Source organism: Canis lupus, chromosome 15, assembly GCF_048164855.1.
Source record: "Canis lupus baileyi chromosome 15, mCanLup2.hap1, whole genome shotgun sequence".
Classification (NCBI taxonomy): domain Eukaryota; kingdom Metazoa; phylum Chordata; class Mammalia; order Carnivora; family Canidae; genus Canis; species Canis lupus.
In genome coordinates, this window is record NC_132852.1 from 28021605 (window position 1) to 28039927 (window position 18323).

At 37.0% G+C, this 18323-nt stretch overlaps 1 protein-coding gene across 2 annotated transcripts in view; it reads right to left on the reverse strand.

Annotated features, from left to right (window-relative positions):
- Positions 1 to 18323, reverse strand: part of GTF2E2 (general transcription factor IIE subunit 2) — an 80329-nt gene that overhangs the window by 29407 nt on the left and 32599 nt on the right. For both annotated transcript variants that reach the window (XM_072776333.1, XM_072776334.1), the window contains exons 3-5: positions 17990 to 18081; positions 4518 to 4625; positions 2764 to 2946 (exon numbers count right to left, since the gene is read on the reverse strand). In XM_072776333.1, the coding sequence (XP_072632434.1) occupies positions 2764 to 2946; positions 4518 to 4625; positions 17990 to 18081 (383 nt within the window). The remainder of the gene's footprint in view (positions 1 to 2763; positions 2947 to 4517; positions 4626 to 17989; positions 18082 to 18323) is intronic.

Genomic DNA, 18323 nt, shown 5'->3' on the forward strand with positions numbered 1-18323 from the left:
ATACAAAAGAATGAAATCTGACCCTTACCTAACACCATATATAAACAAACATTAACTTGAAATGGATTAAAGACCTAAATGTAAAATGTGAAACTATAAAAATCTAGAAGAAAACTTAGGGCAAAAGCAAAAATAAATTTTTGCTTTTTTTTTTTTTAATTTTTATTTACTTATGATAGAGAGAGAGAGAGAGAGAGGCAGAGATACAGGCAGAGGGAGAAGCAGGCTCCATGCACCGGGAGCCCAACGTGGGACTCGATCCCGGGTCTCCAGGATTGCGCCCTGGGCCAAAGGCAGGCGCCAAACCGCTGTGCCACCCAGGGATCCCCAAATTTTGGCTTTTTAATAAAATAAATTTTTAAAAAATTCAAAGGGGATCCCTGGGTGGCTCAGCGGTTTAGCGCCTGCCTTCGCCCAGGGCGTGACCCTGGAGTCCCAGGATCGAGTCCCATGTCAGGCTCCCTGCATGGAGCCTGCTTCTCCCTCTGCCAGTGTCTCTGCCTCTCTCTCTCTGTGTCTCTCTCATGAATAAATAAATAAAATCTTAAAAAAAAAAAAATGAAAGCAGTCTTGAAGATTTTTACAACCATATCCACAGTAGCATTATTCCCAATAGCTAAAAATGGAAGCAACCAAAATGATAAGCAAACTGGTGTGTACACATAATGCAGTATATCAACCTCAAAAAGGAAGGAAATTCTTATAAATGCTGCAACACAGAGGAAATTCAGATACTGTGCTAAGTATAATAAGCCAATTATAAATCAATAAGGTATAATTCTACTTCGCTGAGTTAGAGTAGTCTAAATCATATAAAGTAGAATGTTACTTGCTAGGGATTAGGAAGCAGGATGAAGAAAAGTGTTTAATGGATTTAGAGTTTCTGTTTTACAAAATATAGAAGTTCTGGATTATCTTTTGCACAAAAATGTGAACATACTTAACACTGATGGTGTATTCTTAAGACATGCTTAATATCTCCAACTTTACCTTATGTGGTTTTTACTGCAATCTAAAAAAAAAAACTTTTTTTAAACTAAAAAACAACCCGAGGAGTTGCTCGTTCAATATGTACTTTAAAATAAATCCTATTTCAAATCTGAATAAGGTTCTGCTTCGGATAATGGCCAAGTCCCTCCTAAGGAACCAATTCTCTCACAGAAAACTTAACTGTAAACTCTGGATATTTTTAAAAGCATTAAAAGAAGAAAGAAGATGTATTATATGCCACCCACTGCAAAGAAGAGAAAGTTTGGAGTTTGAGTCTAGCCAAGTTAACTACCCATTTAAACATAAAACCAGGGTGCCTGGGTGGCTCAGTAGTTGAGTGTCTGCCTTTGGCTCAGGTCAGGATCCTGAAGTCCTGGGATCGCGTTCCGCACTGGGCTCCCTGCAGGAAGCCTGCTTCTGCCTATGTCTCTGTGTCTCTCATGAATAAATAAATAAAATCTTAAAAAAAAAAAAAAAAAAAAAACATAAAACCAACAAAAACTTTCTGGAGGAATATAACAAAATCCTGAGTCTTTATTACACATATAATTCACAATATTTAAGACTCAACAGAAATTTATTAGACCTACAAAGAAACAGGAAAACATGATCCATACTCAAGAGACAAAGAGGGTCAGTACAGATCAGTCTCAAAATGACCCAGCTGTTGAATTAGAAAAGGAAGATTTTTAAAGCAGTTGCAAGAAATTATACTCAAGAGTATACCGGAAAACAGGCTTATAATGAATAAAAACAAAAAAACAAAAACTCAGCAAAGGAACAGAAACCATAAAAAAAGAATGAAAAACCTAGAACTGAAAAACACCATCCCTAAAATAAGAAACTCACCAACAGGAATTCACAACAAATTAGATGTAAAGGAAAAAAATCCATGAACCTGACAACAGATTACAACAAAACAAAAACACCTTGAAAAAAATAAACAGAGCCTCAATGACCTGTAGGATAACAAGTGTAACTTCATTATCAAGAAGTATAGGAAAGGGGCAAGTTTTACTCCATAGGTAGCAAAACAAATGAACTATCAATGATTAGCAATCAATCATTAGCAACTGTAGGGAACAGAGATGAGCAGTCTTTCCAAGTGAGCTCCAAATTTAAACTGGAAATGTAATCTATGGCTTTCACTAGATAGCCTTTTAGGAATTCAAAACAGCCAGGTTATTAGTCAATGGTTTTGTGTCTAATACCTCTGGTTCCTCAGGTTAGCAGTGTCCGCAAGCATTGCTGAAGCAGTTCCTCTATACAAACGTAATTTCTGAGAAAAAGACTAATGTCTTTGAGGAAAACTTACCAGAAATATTCTGAAAACACAATCATACTCAAAAATGATACAAAAAGGAGCTGTCAAAGTTATACAAAAATGTGTATGCTCTGTCCTGCTCTGTAGCACAGAACCCAAATATCAAATCTTCAGCTGGCTCACCGCAACCCCAAATATATATAATGGAAGCTTTTTTTTTTTTTTTTTTAGATTTTATTTATTTATTCATGAGAGACACAGAGACAGAGAGGCAGAGACACAGGCAGAGGGAGAAACAGACTCTATGCAGGGAGCCCAATGTGGGACTCGATCCTAGGACTCCAAGGATCACGCCCTGGGCCAAAGGCAGGTACTAAACCGCTGAGCCACCCAGGGATTCCCTATAATGGAAGCTTTAAAAAAAAATTTAAAAACACTTGCTGTTTCTTTTAAAACAAGACATTATTAATTCAAATTATACTAAGGCTTAGAAAGAAAAGAGAAGTTACCTTGACAGCTTTCTGGGAATTGGGCAGTCCTTCCTCTATGTCTTCTAAAAGAATTCCTCCTAAGCCTCGCTGGTCATGTTTATCTAACAGCCTAAGTAGGGCTTTCTTATCTTTCAAGTTGTATTTGGGCTTGAAGGCATACTTCCCATCTATTACTTCAATTTTGGGATTATTGACTAATGCCTGTAACAGTGACACAATTTGGATATATTAATAAAAGGAGAAACCTCATATACACATTCTTAAATTCTACTATTTAAAAAATACCGATACCCAATACAATTGTAAATTAAAAAGTATATTATGAATATCAACTAGCAGATCTAAAATACTGGACATCCAGGATCCAAAAACCAATAGGCAGAGAGCAGCATGTTACTCACTTTTTATGATGATACTTTTTATTATTACATTAATTCTTTAAAGGAGAAAAACCATTTCATCACAACTGATGTGAAGAAACTGTACCCATATTTTTTGGAAGATAAAAGAAGATAAAGAATCAATAAATGCCAATTAACATTAATAGACAAAGTGAACTGGGTACTGCCTATCCCACCCTCAAAGTACAGTTTATTATATATTGACATTATGTGTAAACATCACCCTGGGATGAATATACCAACAGTCTGCCCCACCTGGTATCAGATGGCAATTACAGGTGTGGAAGGAACGGAAAAGCACCAGACTAGTGCATACAAGAAATTTACCTATAATGGCAGCTTGAGAATGAAACTGAGTAGGAATGCAGGAATTATTGAATATAATTATATTCCTAGTCAGTTCTGCTGTACAGCTACTACCAGAAGGAAAGCTCTTCAAGGAAGAGCTACCCTATTTATTTTCTTCTGCAGCTGCCAGCCTGACCCTGAAAAGGAGAAAGAAAAGAAACATAGAAGAAAGGAGGGAGAACAGAATAGTAATAAAAATAATTTTTAACTAATTATTGGTAGCCTATGAAATTTCAAGATTAGGTAAAGCAACTGAATTCAAATGTGGATGACAACTATTTGTATATCACAACCACAACAAGCTATAATGTTACTGATTAGCCATTGATTTTATATTATAAAAATTAAGAACAATACTTTGCTCAGTAAAATTACTGAATTATACTTTAGGAATTTTACATTTGATCTTTAGAATACAACATGGGTCACAGAAAGTAATCCTAATTTTCATTTCATACTGAAAAAGAAAAGACTGAAATGTGTGAATTTTTAAAAATGCTATTTCCAAATTAGTAGGGCCAGTGATTATTGTGGGGTTTCTTTTTTTCCAATAATGTGTGTACATACACAATGTAAGGATGAGTTTTCCAAGTAATCTGTCAGAGTAACATCACTATCAACTCATAATAGTAGTCAGAACATAACAAATATTTCCCTAGCCCTACACTACCTCATAATTCAAATGTTCTAAAACATATATAAAAACAATATAATTCTAAATTTAGCAATTAAAAAAATATCAATTATCTGTAAAAACTTAAATGGAACCAGTACAATGACTGACTTCTTTATAATTCCATGCTAAAGGTCTTTGACATTTTAGATACATAAATTTTTAAGAAAATCAACAAATCAAACCACCTTAAAAAATGTGTATGTTTAAAAAACAAAGACCCTATACCAATTCTTTTAAGAATAAGTAAAAATAATTATCAGATTTCAGTATATTAAAAACCTTAGTTGTAATAAATATTTCATGGTAACCAACTAATTTTTTTAACTCCATTTTAAGCCTATTCTTACCTCAGTCATTAGCCACTGTTTCTGCTTGAGTCCTATATCTAAATGTTGTGTTTCATCCAAAATTTCTTCTAAAGTGAGAGGGTGTGTATCTCCTCGCTGATGCCGTGTCTATTGAGAGAAGAAACTGTTATTAGGAGACAGTTTTAAACTGCTAGATGCATTAAGTAATAGAAGTAAATGAATCTTTCAGGAATGTAGAACATGTATTATTTGAGACAATACAATTATAGTGATGAAGAAAATGGGACTATAAAATCAGAACCAGGTTCAAACTTGTAGCTCTTTAAAATCAAATGATAAACTGAGAGAAAATATTCTCAACTTGTATCACAAAGAGCTAATCCTCCTAATATTTTAAAAGTCCCAAAACCCTAACAGGAAAATGACCCACGGACCAGAACATACATAAATCACAGAAAAGGAAGAGGCACTGGGTGACTCAGTTAAGTGTCCAACTCTTGGTTTCAACTCAGGTCATGATCTCAGGGTGGTGACTGAGCCCCGCATTGGGCTCTGTGCTCAGTGTGGAGACTGTTTAGGACTCTCTTCCTCTGACCCCACCCCCAGCCCTCTCTTTTTCTCTAAGATAAATAAATCTTAAAAAAAAAAAAAAATCACAGAAAATGAATGGAAATAAACATATGAAAAGATACTCAATTTCCACCAAAATATTTCAAACCTATTACACTGGCAAAATCCATGTTTGATGACTCTGTCAGTTATAAGGAAACACGCCCTCCCAACACACTGCTGGTAAAAACGCAAATTAATACAACTCCTAGGGAACACAATTTGCCAATAAGAATGCATTTAACCCTTTGGCCCAGCAATCCATTTCTAGGAATGTACCTTACAGATAGATATGCCCACACAACTCACAATTAGTGACACAGTCACAGCAGCCCTGGTTGCAAAAAGAAAACATTAGAAATGACCCATGGTCATCAACAGAGGACTAATTAATAAACTATAGCACCACTACAATACTATACAGATGTTTAAAAAGAAAATGCAGGGGCGCCTGGGTGGCTCAGTCAGTTGAGTATTCAACTCTTGGTTTCAGCTCAGGTCATAATCTTGTGGGATTGAACCTCACTCAAATCGGGCTCTGCCCTCAGCAGGAAGTCTGCTTGAAGATTCTCTCCCTCCCACCCTCATCCCACTTGTGCCAGTGCGCATGCACTCTCGCTCTCCAAAATAAATATTGTCTTAAAAAAATAAAATGCAAATGTTCTCTACGTGCTAATAGGGAAAGATGTCCAGGACAAAGTATTGAGTTAAAAAACATATGCAGATGTGCAGCCACTGTGAAAACAACATGGAGGTTCCTCAAAAAGTTAGCAATACCATATAATCCAGTAATTCCACTGCCAGGAATTATACTTACCCAAAGAAAACAAAAATGTTAATTCAAAAGGATACATGCACCTTATATTTACTGCAGCATTATTTATAACAGCTAAGACAGGGAAGCAACCCAAGTGTCCATCCATAGATAGATGGACAGATGTGGTGTACACACACAAACACACGGAACCTTATTTAGCCATAAAAAGAAAGGAAATTCTGCCATTTATAACAACATGGTCAGACCTTGAAGGAATTACCCTAAGTACAAGTCAGACAGAATCTCATATGTGAAATCAAAACAAATTTACAAATTTACAAATAGAAATAGAGGCATGGAGTTTAGAGTAAGTGTACTGTATCTCTAGGTATAAAAACAATAGAAGAAGATATAAATGAAGAAGTCTTGTTCTCACATCTAATTCTACTTATTTTCTCCCCTGCCCTGTTTCCTACAATCTCTTTTTTCTGTTTCTAGTGATTCCTTATGGAGAAACAATGTATGAATATATATTTTTATTTGGTTTCAGCTCAAGGTCATGAACTCAAGAGATCAAGCCCCAAGTCAGGCTCTTCAATTAGCATGGAGTTTGCTTGAGGATTCTCTCCCTCTGCCCCCTACTCACAAGTGCTCACTCTCTCAAATAAAATAAATCTCTAAAAGAAAACTATTCCTTCAAAGTCAAACTAGAATATTAAGTGTCAGTTACAAATTGTTTTTTTTAAAAAAGTTTATGCTATGAAAAGAGTATTTTGAAAATATTTTAAGTTTTAAAATACAATAAAAACTCTCACTTCTATGTTAAAAAATTTAGAGAGGAGCCTGGTTGGCTCAGTGGGTTAAGCATCGGACTCTTGGGATGCCTGGGTAGCTCAGTGGTTGAGCATCTGTCTTCATCCTGGTTAGTGATTCTGGGATCAAGTCCCGCATTGGGTTCCCCACAAGGAACCTGCTTCTCCCTCTGCCTGTGTCTCTGCCTCTCTCTCCATGTCTCTCATGAATGAATAAAATCTTTAAAAAAAAAAAAAAAAAAAGCATCTGACTCCTGATATCTGCTTAAGATTCTCTCTCCCCCCCCTTCTTGTGCTTTCTCTAAAAAAAAAAAAGGAAATTCAGAAATAATCTTTTATTCTTAAAAGTCTTCCAAGTAAACCCCTCCTGTAAGTTTAAAATCAATTCATTAAAAAAATTAAAAATTATAAAACCTTTTGATACATTTGCATGAACTGACTGGCATAAGGACAAATGGAAATTTACCTCACCAAACTGCTAATTTGTGAGATGGATTTTAAAAAAATTAGAGCCATGGGGCATCTGGGTGGCTCAGTCAGTTAAACATCTGACTTTGGCTCAGGTCATGATCTCAAGGTTCTGGGATCCACACTGATCGAGGAGGCAGCTTATCCCTTTCCTTCTGCCCCTCCACCCCACTTGTGCTCCCTCTGTCTGGTATTCTGCTCATTTTGGAAATACACAATATATTTATGCAAATTTTAGATATATAGACCTGAGAAGAGCACAACCTAAACTGAAGGAAAAAAGGAGTTTAGTTTTACTTGTCTAGGGACAGCCAAATCAAGTCTTCAAAATACTTATTGTATCCTTCATTATCACTGATTATCAAATCTAACATATAGGTCTTAGTTTTCTTGTTAAAAACTTTTCTGGGGTGCCCAGGTGGCCGAGTCGATTAAGTGTCGAGCTCTTGATTTTGGCTTAGGTCATGATCTTCGTGTTGTAGGATCAAGCCTGGCATTGGGCTCCATGTTGGGCTCTGCATTGGGTGTGCAGCCTGCTTAAATTTCTCTCTCTGCACCCTACCCCCTACCCGCACCTCCACTCTCTCTCTTTAAAAAAAAAAAAAAAAAAAAAGATTCTCTTCTCCCTTTGTCTCTCCCCCACCACTCTCTACCTTTCTCTTAAAAAGGAGAAAAAAAAAAAAAAAAAAGAAAGAGAAAATTATTATGGGGCAACTGAGTGGTTCAGTCGATTGAATGTCCAATTTTTTTTTTTTTTAAGATTTTATTTATCTATTCATGAGAGACCCAGAGAGAGGCAGAGATACAGACAGAGGGAGAAGCAGGCTTCATGCAGGGAGCCCGACGTGGGACTCGATCCCGAGTCTCCAGGATCAGGCCCTGGGCTGCAGGCAGCGCTAAACCGCTGAGCCACGGGGGCTGCCCTGAACATCCAACTCTTGGTTTCCACTCAGGTCATGCATGATCTCAGGATTGTGCGATTAAGCCCCAAGTCCTGCTCCACACTGGGCCTGAAGCCTGCTAGAAAAAGACTCATGCCTCACTCAATCTCTCTGTTTCCCCTCTGCCCCTCCCCTCCATCCCTCTCCTTAAAAAAACAAAACAAAAAAAAAAAAACACAACTTTTCCCTCATTAGGTTAAATATAAGATTATCAAAAGGTCAATTTATCAGGAAATAAAAGCAAAAAGAATACAGCTCAAGAAAAATAAAAAAGCACTAGCTCTGTCTTTATTAGTTTTTAATTTTAAAAGTGGGATTTTTAGAATCAGGACAAGCTCAAAAACAATATTCAACGTATGAAAGCTTCATCATTTTCACTGAACTATGTAAACAGAGAAGCCAAAAATACAGCTGTCAAATTGTCAAGTGAAAAGCTCTTATAAACAAAATGAGTAAAAAAAAAAAAAAAAAAAAAGAAAGAAAGAAAAAGAGATAAACCTGAGAAACTTGAAATTACTTCCTTATTTCTTGCTCTTAGATCAGGAAGATTTGGGATGCCTGAGTGGCTCAGTGGTTTAGAGCCTGCCTTTGGCCCAGGGTGTGATCCGGGGTTCCCAGGATGGAGTCCCACATTGGGCTCCCGCAGAGTGCCTGCTTTTTCCTCTGCCTATGTCTCTGCCTCTCTGTGTCTCTCATGAATAAATAAAATCTTTAAAAATAAAAAGAATCAGGAAGACTTAAAAAAAAAAAAAAATGGAGGATGACAGAGAGAATACATAATACTCTAAAGCTAAAGACTTTACCCAGTCTTCAGTGAAAAACAAATTACACATCTTTGTTAATTTTCTTCCTGGTCATTGGATGATTTTTGTATATGGCACTTCACATGTTATTTCATTCTCTAATTTTTTAAGTCTACGAAAACTGTTTTTTTTTTTTATATTGGCCTTATTTTTAGCAACTTTACTCAATACACCTTAATTCTAATAGTTTGCAGATTTTCCTGGCTTTCCTATGTACTTAATCATGTCATCTATAGTTTTACTTCTTCCTCTACAATTTTTATGTTACTTCTTTCTCGCTTTACTGCACTAGGTGGAACTTCCAGTGTAACACAGAATTGGTGTGACAATATCATTGTCTTTTTCTGATCTCAAGAGAAAAACATTCAACATTTTACCCTAAGTAGCCTCATTTTCATAGATACCTTCTTATCACAGGGTCTCTCGACCAGTTTTCCACAGAACCCTAGGGTTCCATAAGAGGTCACTAGGGGCATTATAAGAAATTATGACTCTAGGGATCCCTGGGTGGCGCAGCGGTTTGGCGCCTGCCTTTGGCCCGGGGCACGATCCTGGAGACCCGGGATCGAATCCCATGTCGGGCTCCCGGTGCATGGAGCCTGCTTCTCCCTCTGCCTGTGTCTCTGCCTCTCTCTCTCTCTCTGTGACTATCATAAATAAATAAAAATTTAAAAAAATTAAAAAAAAAAAAAAGAAATTATGACTCTAAAAACAAACTTCAATTTTTCAACTGCATATACCCTGTAACCTGAATGCTCCCAGTAACAGGCAACTACCAAGCTGCCACGCTAACGTTTTCATTAGAAGTCTTGGCACCATGTAGTAAGTAGGACTATGTTCATTTGGCTAAGTCCATTACTAGTTTTCGATGAAATAGAGAAGCCATCAATAACTGGTAAGCTCTATATTGCACAATGGAAGCATAGTAGGCTGACAATGTCAGCAATTCTCTTCCGAATTATCTCCCCCAATCTTCCATTATACCATGCCGCCAACTGACTTAGGGAATAAAGAAGCTCTTCTGGCAAAAAAGGAAATCTGAGGGAAACATTCAATCTAAACAAGGAATTTTTACACACCAGGACTCAACTGCCCCAGGCTGCTCTGTTGTAAATGTTGTAAAATACAGATCACGTAGCAAAAAAAGTAAAATACAATGTGAAGTGTTTGTGTTTTTTGCAATATTCTATTGAGTAATTCCCCAGGGTTTTATAATTTGTTAACATTTGTTGCATACACATGTCTGACAATGCAGTGCAATGATTTAGGATGAGATTAGTGACAGAAAACGATTCTAAGCCTAGACCCACAAACAATTCTAATAAGGTTAGTAAAAACAAAAACAAAAACAAAAACCTGTAATCCCTTGTTAAATCACTATACTGTATACCTGAAGCTAATATAACACTGTATGTTTACACTGGAATTAAAAACTTAATAAAAAAACTAGGGGTGCCTGGCTGGCTCAGTCAGTAAGCATGTGACTTGATCACGGGATTGTAATTTTCAGCACCATGTCGGGTACAGAGATTACTCAAAAATAAAATATTTTAAAAAACAAAACGCTGTAACAGTCTGAGCCATTTCACTATACCAGTGCAACAAGAAATTTAGAAGAAAAAAAAAAAAAGAAGCCTACCATTACAATGAAAGCTACTCACCAATTTTATATGGGCTGGTTATCCAAGATGTCCTATTCCACTGTACACTGTCTGTGGCAAACAACATAAAATGGTTCCAGCAAAACTGAAAAGACTCTTAAATATAAATCACAGGCACTGGACACAATCAACGTACATACAGTATTTTAAATAGCTATTGGAATGTCAATCCAGAGTAAGCTTTTGTTTTAAAAAAAAAAAAAAAAAAAAGTCACATTCAGTAAAAAAGCCCAGGAAGCAAGTTATTGATAGAACTTATTATCCAGAAAAGAGGGGGCTGAGTGGAGGGAAATCACAGCTGGTAGGAACCTAATAATGTCAAATGTCAAAAGATAGTGAGTAAAATGCACAGCATAAGAAATTGAAAAGTATTGAGAATTATAAGTCGACAAACTGATGATATGTCACAAGATGCTGCAAGAGGTTTAATGAACTGAGAAACAAAAGCTTGTCTATCCAGGTTGACTAACAAATTTCACTAATAAATGTCATGTAGCAATATCAGAATTTTTAAATGATTAATTTCAAGAAACACTTCTGCAAAGAACTGCCACAAAAAAGCAAAGAGTAGGGCATATTTAATGTTGTGCCTTCATATCTGGAAACAAAGGTCTGTCTTGGAGGAACTGCTCTGTTCTCTTCACTGATATATGTGCCCCATCAATGAATGGCTCAATACAAAGTTTTAACTCTTGTGAAAAAAAGAACATTCTTAGGTCACAAAACACTGCTTTCTTCAGAGAGGTACTAGTATCAAAAACCCTTGGAAATGAAATGAAAAATGTCCCAAACGATGCTATAAAAATGATCTGCTTTATTAAACAGAGACCAGTGCACATCACCACAGAAATCTGCTACGTACGGAAATTCAGAGGCTTAGCAGAGGAGTCCTTCAAAGAACATTTATGCTGAAAGGTGAATTACCAAAGTGCTTTCAAGAAAATAGTAGGCCACACTATACTGAATGCTTTGAAAATGAAGAATGACTGCAGAAGCTAGCTTTCTTAGCAGACATTTTTTAAATCCTATGAAACAATGCTTTTAGTGACAAGACTTCTAGATTCCAAAGGAAAACACAATCTCTGGGAAATCATGTGACAAAAGAAAATTTTGTAATGCTATTTGGTCTTGAGAGTGAGAAAGGATACCAGCAAGTCTCAAGCCTTACTGAAAACTATCTAGAAGAACATGAAAGAAAACAAATTTAAACAATGTTTCCCCTCCCTTTCAACACAAAGGTACACCTTGGATGAAGGCCCCTTCCTCTGATTCTTCTGTTCATCAGAGAACAAGTTTCCTACTTAAATAAGGTTAAAAAAAAAAAAAAAATCATAGATGGGGCGCCTGAATGGCTGAGTTGGTGAAGCATGCAACTCCTGATCTCAGGGTTATGAGTTCGAGCCCCACGTTGGGTGTGAGGACTACTTAAAATCTTTAACCATAGAAAAAACTGAATTTTACCTATACTACTGATTTGCATTATAACTGATACACTTTTCTGGGGAGGAGGAACCACACACAAAGAATAGGCAAAAAAAAAAAAAAAAAAAAAAGAAAGAAAAGAAAGAAAGACAGACAGACAGACCCTGGGCAAAATACCTACAAAGACAGAAAAATGTTATTTTCTCCTCAAAAGAAAACTGACAATTACTGGCTTATTATATCTACAACTTATTGATTAAATAATATACCTGAACTTTAGATATAACAATTATTACAAAGGTCCTCTGAGACCTAAATAAAAAGAAAATATTTCAAGGGTTCTTTCAGGGTAATATGACTGACAAAAGGCTCTTCTACTGGTTTAAGGCAGTTTGCTTCTACTACTCGTCTGTTAGAAGTTTTCATCATGAATTGGTGTTAAATTTTTTCAGAAGCGGGCAGCCTGAGCAGTTCAGCGGTTTAAGCGCCTACCTTCTGCCCAGGGCATGATCCTGGAGTCTCCAGATCAAGTCCCACATCAGACTCCCTGCATGGAGCCTGCTCCTCCCTCTGCCTGTGTGTCTCTGCCTGTGTGTGTGTGTGTGTGTGTGTGTGTGTGTGTGTGTGTGTGTGTCTAGCATGAATAAATGAATAAAATCTTAAAAAAATATTTTTTCAGAAGCTTTTTTTTGTATCTGAAATGATCTTATGATTTTCTTTATTCTGTCAATATGACTTACACTGATGTTCAGATATTAACCACTACATTCCTAAAAATTTTTTTAAAGATTTTATCTATTTATTATTGAGAGACAGAGAGAGAGAGAGAGAGAGAGGCAGAGACACAGGCAGAGGGAGGAGCAGGCTCCATGCAGGGAGCCCGACATGGGACTCGATCCCAGGTCTCTAGGATCACACCCTGGGCCTAAGGCAGGCGCTAAACCACTGAGCCACCTGGGCTGCCCTACATTCCTAAAATTCACTATACTTCATCATAATATATTATCCTTCTCATGAGTAATTTCCACTTGTTCATACATTGTAAGGATTTTTATGTCTGAATTTATGAGAAATATTGATATATAATTTAAATAATTTAAAACTGTAAATTAAAAAAAAATTTGTTTACAAACTAAATAGGGGCACCTGGGTGCCTCAGTGGTTGAGCATCTGCCTTTGGCTCAGGTCATGATCCTGGGGTCCTGGGATGGAGTCCTGCATCATGCTGCTTGTGGGGAGCCTGCTTCTTCCTCTGCCTATGTCTCTGCGTCTCTCATAAATATTTTAAAAAATAAAATAAAATAATTCAGGTTCTTGACCCATCCCGGCTATCAAACAGAACTGTGCCTATAGGCCAGTCATTTAATTTCTCCGGACTTCAGAGTTTCTAAATTCAAATATAATTGTTAGAATTAATTCAGATAGGAAGGAGGGGCACCAGAGTGCCTCAGTTGATTAAGTATTTGCCTTCAGCTTGGGCCATAAGCTCAGGGTCCTGGGAAAGAGCCCCTCATCTGGGCTCTCTGCTCAGCAGGGAGCCTACTGCTCCTTCTCCCTCTGCCCCTGCTCTAATAAATAAAAAAAAATCTTTAAAGAAATCAGACAGGAGGTAAGCCAGTTAATTCCCAAATTTTAGCTTGCATCAATCAGAAACACATGAAGGGCTATTAAACCAGACTGCTGAGCTGCTCTCCCAGAGTTTCAGCCTGAACAGATACAGGAAGGGGCCCTGAAAATTTCACTCTTAACAAGCTCCCAGGTTAAAAAAATTAAGTAACTACCCACGTGCTGCTGATGTCACTCATTGGAGAATGACACTCTGAAGACCACAGAGCTAGGCAAAACCAAACTAACCAAATTTTTTAACATGATGTTTTAAATAACTGAGATACATCCACATAAAACCACAGAAAAGGGGCAGCCCCGGTGGCTCAGCGGTTTAGCGCCTGCCTTCAGCCCAGGATGTAATCCTGGAGTCCCAGGATCAAGTCCCATGTCAGGCTCCCTACATGGAGCCTGCTTCTCTCTCTGCCTGTGTCTATGCCTGTGTCTCTGCTTGTGTCTCTGCCTCTCTCTCTCTCTCTCTCTCTGTGTCATGAATAAATAAAATCTTTAAAAAAAATAAATAAAACCACAGAAAGGGCTAATAGTAAGAATCAAGAGAAAAATCATTCTATCAAAAAAAAAAGTATACAACTGAAATACTATACCAGGACTACCAGCGTCTCATAAGGAGAAAAAGGCATCCTTCATAAAGGAATAATTTGGAGTGGGTTTTTTTTAGACTTATTTTTTTAAGCAATGAAATTTGTTTTACATAAATTGTTTCTATTAAAATCCTTCTAAAATGGACCATGAAATTCTTTTATCTTCTCAAGCAGGCCTCCTAAACTTAATCATTTTGAAGTCCCAGTTACAGTTATACTGTAAGCTACTAGGCTATGGTATAATAATAATCATCCCAGGAGTTAGTGAGATGTGTCAGGCAGTTTGTCCCTGTGCCATATGTCGTCAGTATTAGGATTTTGAAGTGCTTGGGCAGCCTGGATGGCTCAGCGGTTTAGCGCTGCCTTCAGCCCAGGGCCTGATCCTGGAAACCCGGGATCGAGTCCTACATGAGGCTCCCTGTATGGAGCGTGCTTCTCCCTCTGCCTGTGTCTCTGCCTCTCTCTGTGTGTCTCTCAGGAATAAATAAATGAAATATTGGGATCCCTGGGTGGCGCAGCGGTTTGGCGCCTGCCTTTGGCCCAGGGCGCGATCCTGGAGACCCGGGATCGAATCCCACGTCGGGCTCCCGGTGCATGGAGCCTGCTTCTCCCTCTGCCTGTGTCTCTGCCTCTCTCTCTCTCTCTCTCTCTCTATCATAAATAAATAAAAATTTAAAAAAAAAAAAATAAATAAATGAAATATTAAAAAAAAAAAAAAAAGAGGAAGAAGGGGGAACTGACAGACATTTGCAAAGTCTTGGTAAAGCCTTTATGACATACTTCCCAGAAACTAAAAAGCAAGGACCAGGTAACAAATCCTTGGCAAGTTAGGTGGTTCTTGTTCTTTCACTTTCAACAAAACTGAAGGAGAACATAATACAACTGTCAATTGATGGACACCTGATGAAAAATCTTTAATTTTCTCACTACCACAAAAATTCCAGTAGAATGAACTTAAATGCACATTCATTTCTTAATAAATCTACCTATAAAACTTAAAAATGCCAGTAATTGGTACCAAAAGTTGTTTCATTCCATCAGTACATAATATACACTGTATATCCAGATACAAAAACTTCTAAAGGAAGAGATGGGACAATTGCATTCACTTCATTAAAAAATGAACATCTGGGGATTTCCAGGTGGCTCAGCAGTTTAGCACCTGCCTTTGGCCCAGGCCTGACCCTGGAGTCCTGGGATCAAGTCCCACGTCGGGCTCCCTGCATGGAGCCTGTTTCTCCCTCTGCCTCTCTCTCTCTCTCTCTCTCTCTCATGAATAATTAAATAAAATCTTAAAAAAAAAAAAAAAAGAACATCTGTTGGGGTGCCTGGGTGCCTCAGTCAGGTAAGCATCTGGCTCTCAGTTTCAGCTCAGGTTATAATCTCATGGGCAGTGGGATCAGCACTGTGTGGCGGTGGTTCGGGCCGGGCGGGGGGGGGGGGGGGGGGGTCTGCATTCAGTAGGGAGTCTGCTTGAAGATTCTCTTCCTCTGCCCCTCCCCCCTGCTTATGCACTCTCTCTAAATAAATAAATCTTTTTTAAAAAATGAATTAAAATGGACCTCTGTGGAGTAATTATTATATACAAAGTGAATTTTATCAAAATTTTAATGTGAGTTGTTCTAATCAGCTGTATGCTGATAATAATAATTGTGATAGTACTTAGAAGCTTATGGTCACAAGAAAAACAGTTCTATTTCCAACTTATATATATTATTGTGGCAAAGAAGTTTGATAGATGAGGACTAAAATAGTTTCAAGCATAAAAATATGTAACATTAGCTAAAATGCCATAGGAGTAACAGAACAGACATACAAGTTCAAAAGGAAAATAATTAAAATTTCCAAACATATGTTTGTATTTATATATAAATTTTTAAGATTTATTTATTCTAGACAGACAGCATGCACACATGTCGTGGTGGGGAGGAGGAGAGCTGGCCTTAAGCCAACTCCACACTGAGCATAGAGCCCAACGCTGGGCTCAATCTCATGACCCTAAAATCACAACCTGAGCCAAAACCAAGAGTCGGTTGCCCAACAGATTATGCCACCCAGGAGCAATTTTTTATATTTTTAATTAATAATGGCATTTATTAGATCCCCTCAGATAAATGAAAAAGAGTGAGGTATTTGGTTGAAATATTACAATGTCAGAAATTCCATTCTTTGTCACTATTTCAACTTTTGCTAAAAAACTGTAATTGTCAAAAAAAACTGTAATTGTCATTTAAACATGTGCAAAAGGATATACAATTTCTCAAAATTGTTCTAGGAAATAATTGAGCACAAATTTAAAGATTACAGTCCTAAAGAAAGATTTTTTGGGTTTTTTTTGGGGGGGAGGGTTGTTTTTTTTCTTAAAGATTTTATTTATTTATTCATGAGAGACAGAGACACAGGCAGAGGGAGAAGCAGGCTCCCTGAGGGGAGCCTGATGCAAGACTCAACCCCAGGACCCCCAGGATCACACCCTGAGCTGAAGGCAGATGCTCAACTACTGAGCCACCAAGGTGCCCCCAGTCCTAAAGAAAGTTAAGGATCATCTAGAGTAAGTGAAGACTGTACTAGTAGCATAGCAAAAACATGACATTTGAGTGTCAATCTCCCTCAACAGACTAACAGCTATGAGGGCAAACGCTTTTCTGAGTAGTCCCACCAATAGTGCTATAATAAATAGCATATAGTAGGTTTTAATAATTGTTTACAATATGGGGGAATGGGTGGATGGAATGAATGAACTGGGAATATGTGTCAAAGTGTATTATTTGATAATGGGAAATTATAAACTAACAGATTTCTTCTACAAATCAAACTACAAGATTTCAGACATAGCCAGACATTAAGTCTCTTAAATTAAAAAAGCCCTAACAGGGGTAACCCCGGTCGCTCAGCGGTTTAGTGCCCCCAAGGCCTGATCCTGGAGACCCAGATTCGAGTCCCATATCGGGCTCCCTGCGTGGAGCCTGCTTCTCCCTCTGCCTGTGTCTCTGCCTCTCTGTGTGTGTCTCTGATGAATAAATAAATAAAATCTTTTTAAAAAATAAAAAATAAAAAAATAAAAAAAGCCCTAACATAAAAACTTAATTTACATTTTAAGCAATATATAGCTGAAATTTGAAATAACATATACAGCATTTTGACTTTTTTCAAAAGATACAACTAGTAACAAAACAGGAATGAGTTTGGCAGAAGAAGGGAACAAATCTGAAATCATTTAGCCATTTAACTATAAATGAAATTTCACTTTAATAGGTTAGGATTATTCAAAGTCTTTGGTAAAGCCAAAATGCCATATCTCAAAATTTTAAATCTTACTTCAAAAAATAGTAAATCTTCTATCAAATCTTAAATTCTAAGTCATTTGTGAGTCAACGTTTTCCTAAGACCCTCAGTAATTTTCTAGTTTTCTCCTCCAAAGATCCAGAAAAGCCATCACCACCATATGCCTCAACTATATAGTGAGAATAACAGCCTGCAAATCATTCACCTCTTCCCATTGGTTTTCCCAACAAGTACTGAGTAATTAAGAAGTGACTGTACCTACTGGAATAATTTATAAGTGAAATGGTGGACTAAAATTATATACTTGAATAAAAACATACTTAGGTGACTCACTGTAGTGCTAATATGATATAACATAAAAGGCTTGAAATACTAAGTATTTTTTGGTTTTACTGAGATGTAATAGGGATACAACAGACTGCACATATTGAAACACACAATTTGATATATTTTGACATGTATATACAAACTTACTCCTGAAACCCCAATCCTCTTCCTCTGCCAAAAAGTTAAATAGGATGTGTGTTATTTAAGAAAAATACTTACCTTCATGTAATTCACAATCTTAGCAAGAACGCCAAACTTATATCCAGAGCCTCCTGATAGAGCTTTCAAGTTAAATGATCCATTGCTATGATCTGGAAATGAGGTCCAAAAAACAATTATAACATTGTCATATTAGATTTGATTATGACTTTTAAGCAGCTAAAATAATTTTTAACTTTAGTAAAGTATTTCTTGTTTTGAGTTTTACATCTAGTGAATCCTACCCTGTAAAATTTTGGTGAAACTTCAAATCTTTAAGTATATAATAAACTTAACAATTTTCTCCACCATGGATAGGAATAAAGTCTAAATAATTCAAAAGTACTGAAACAGG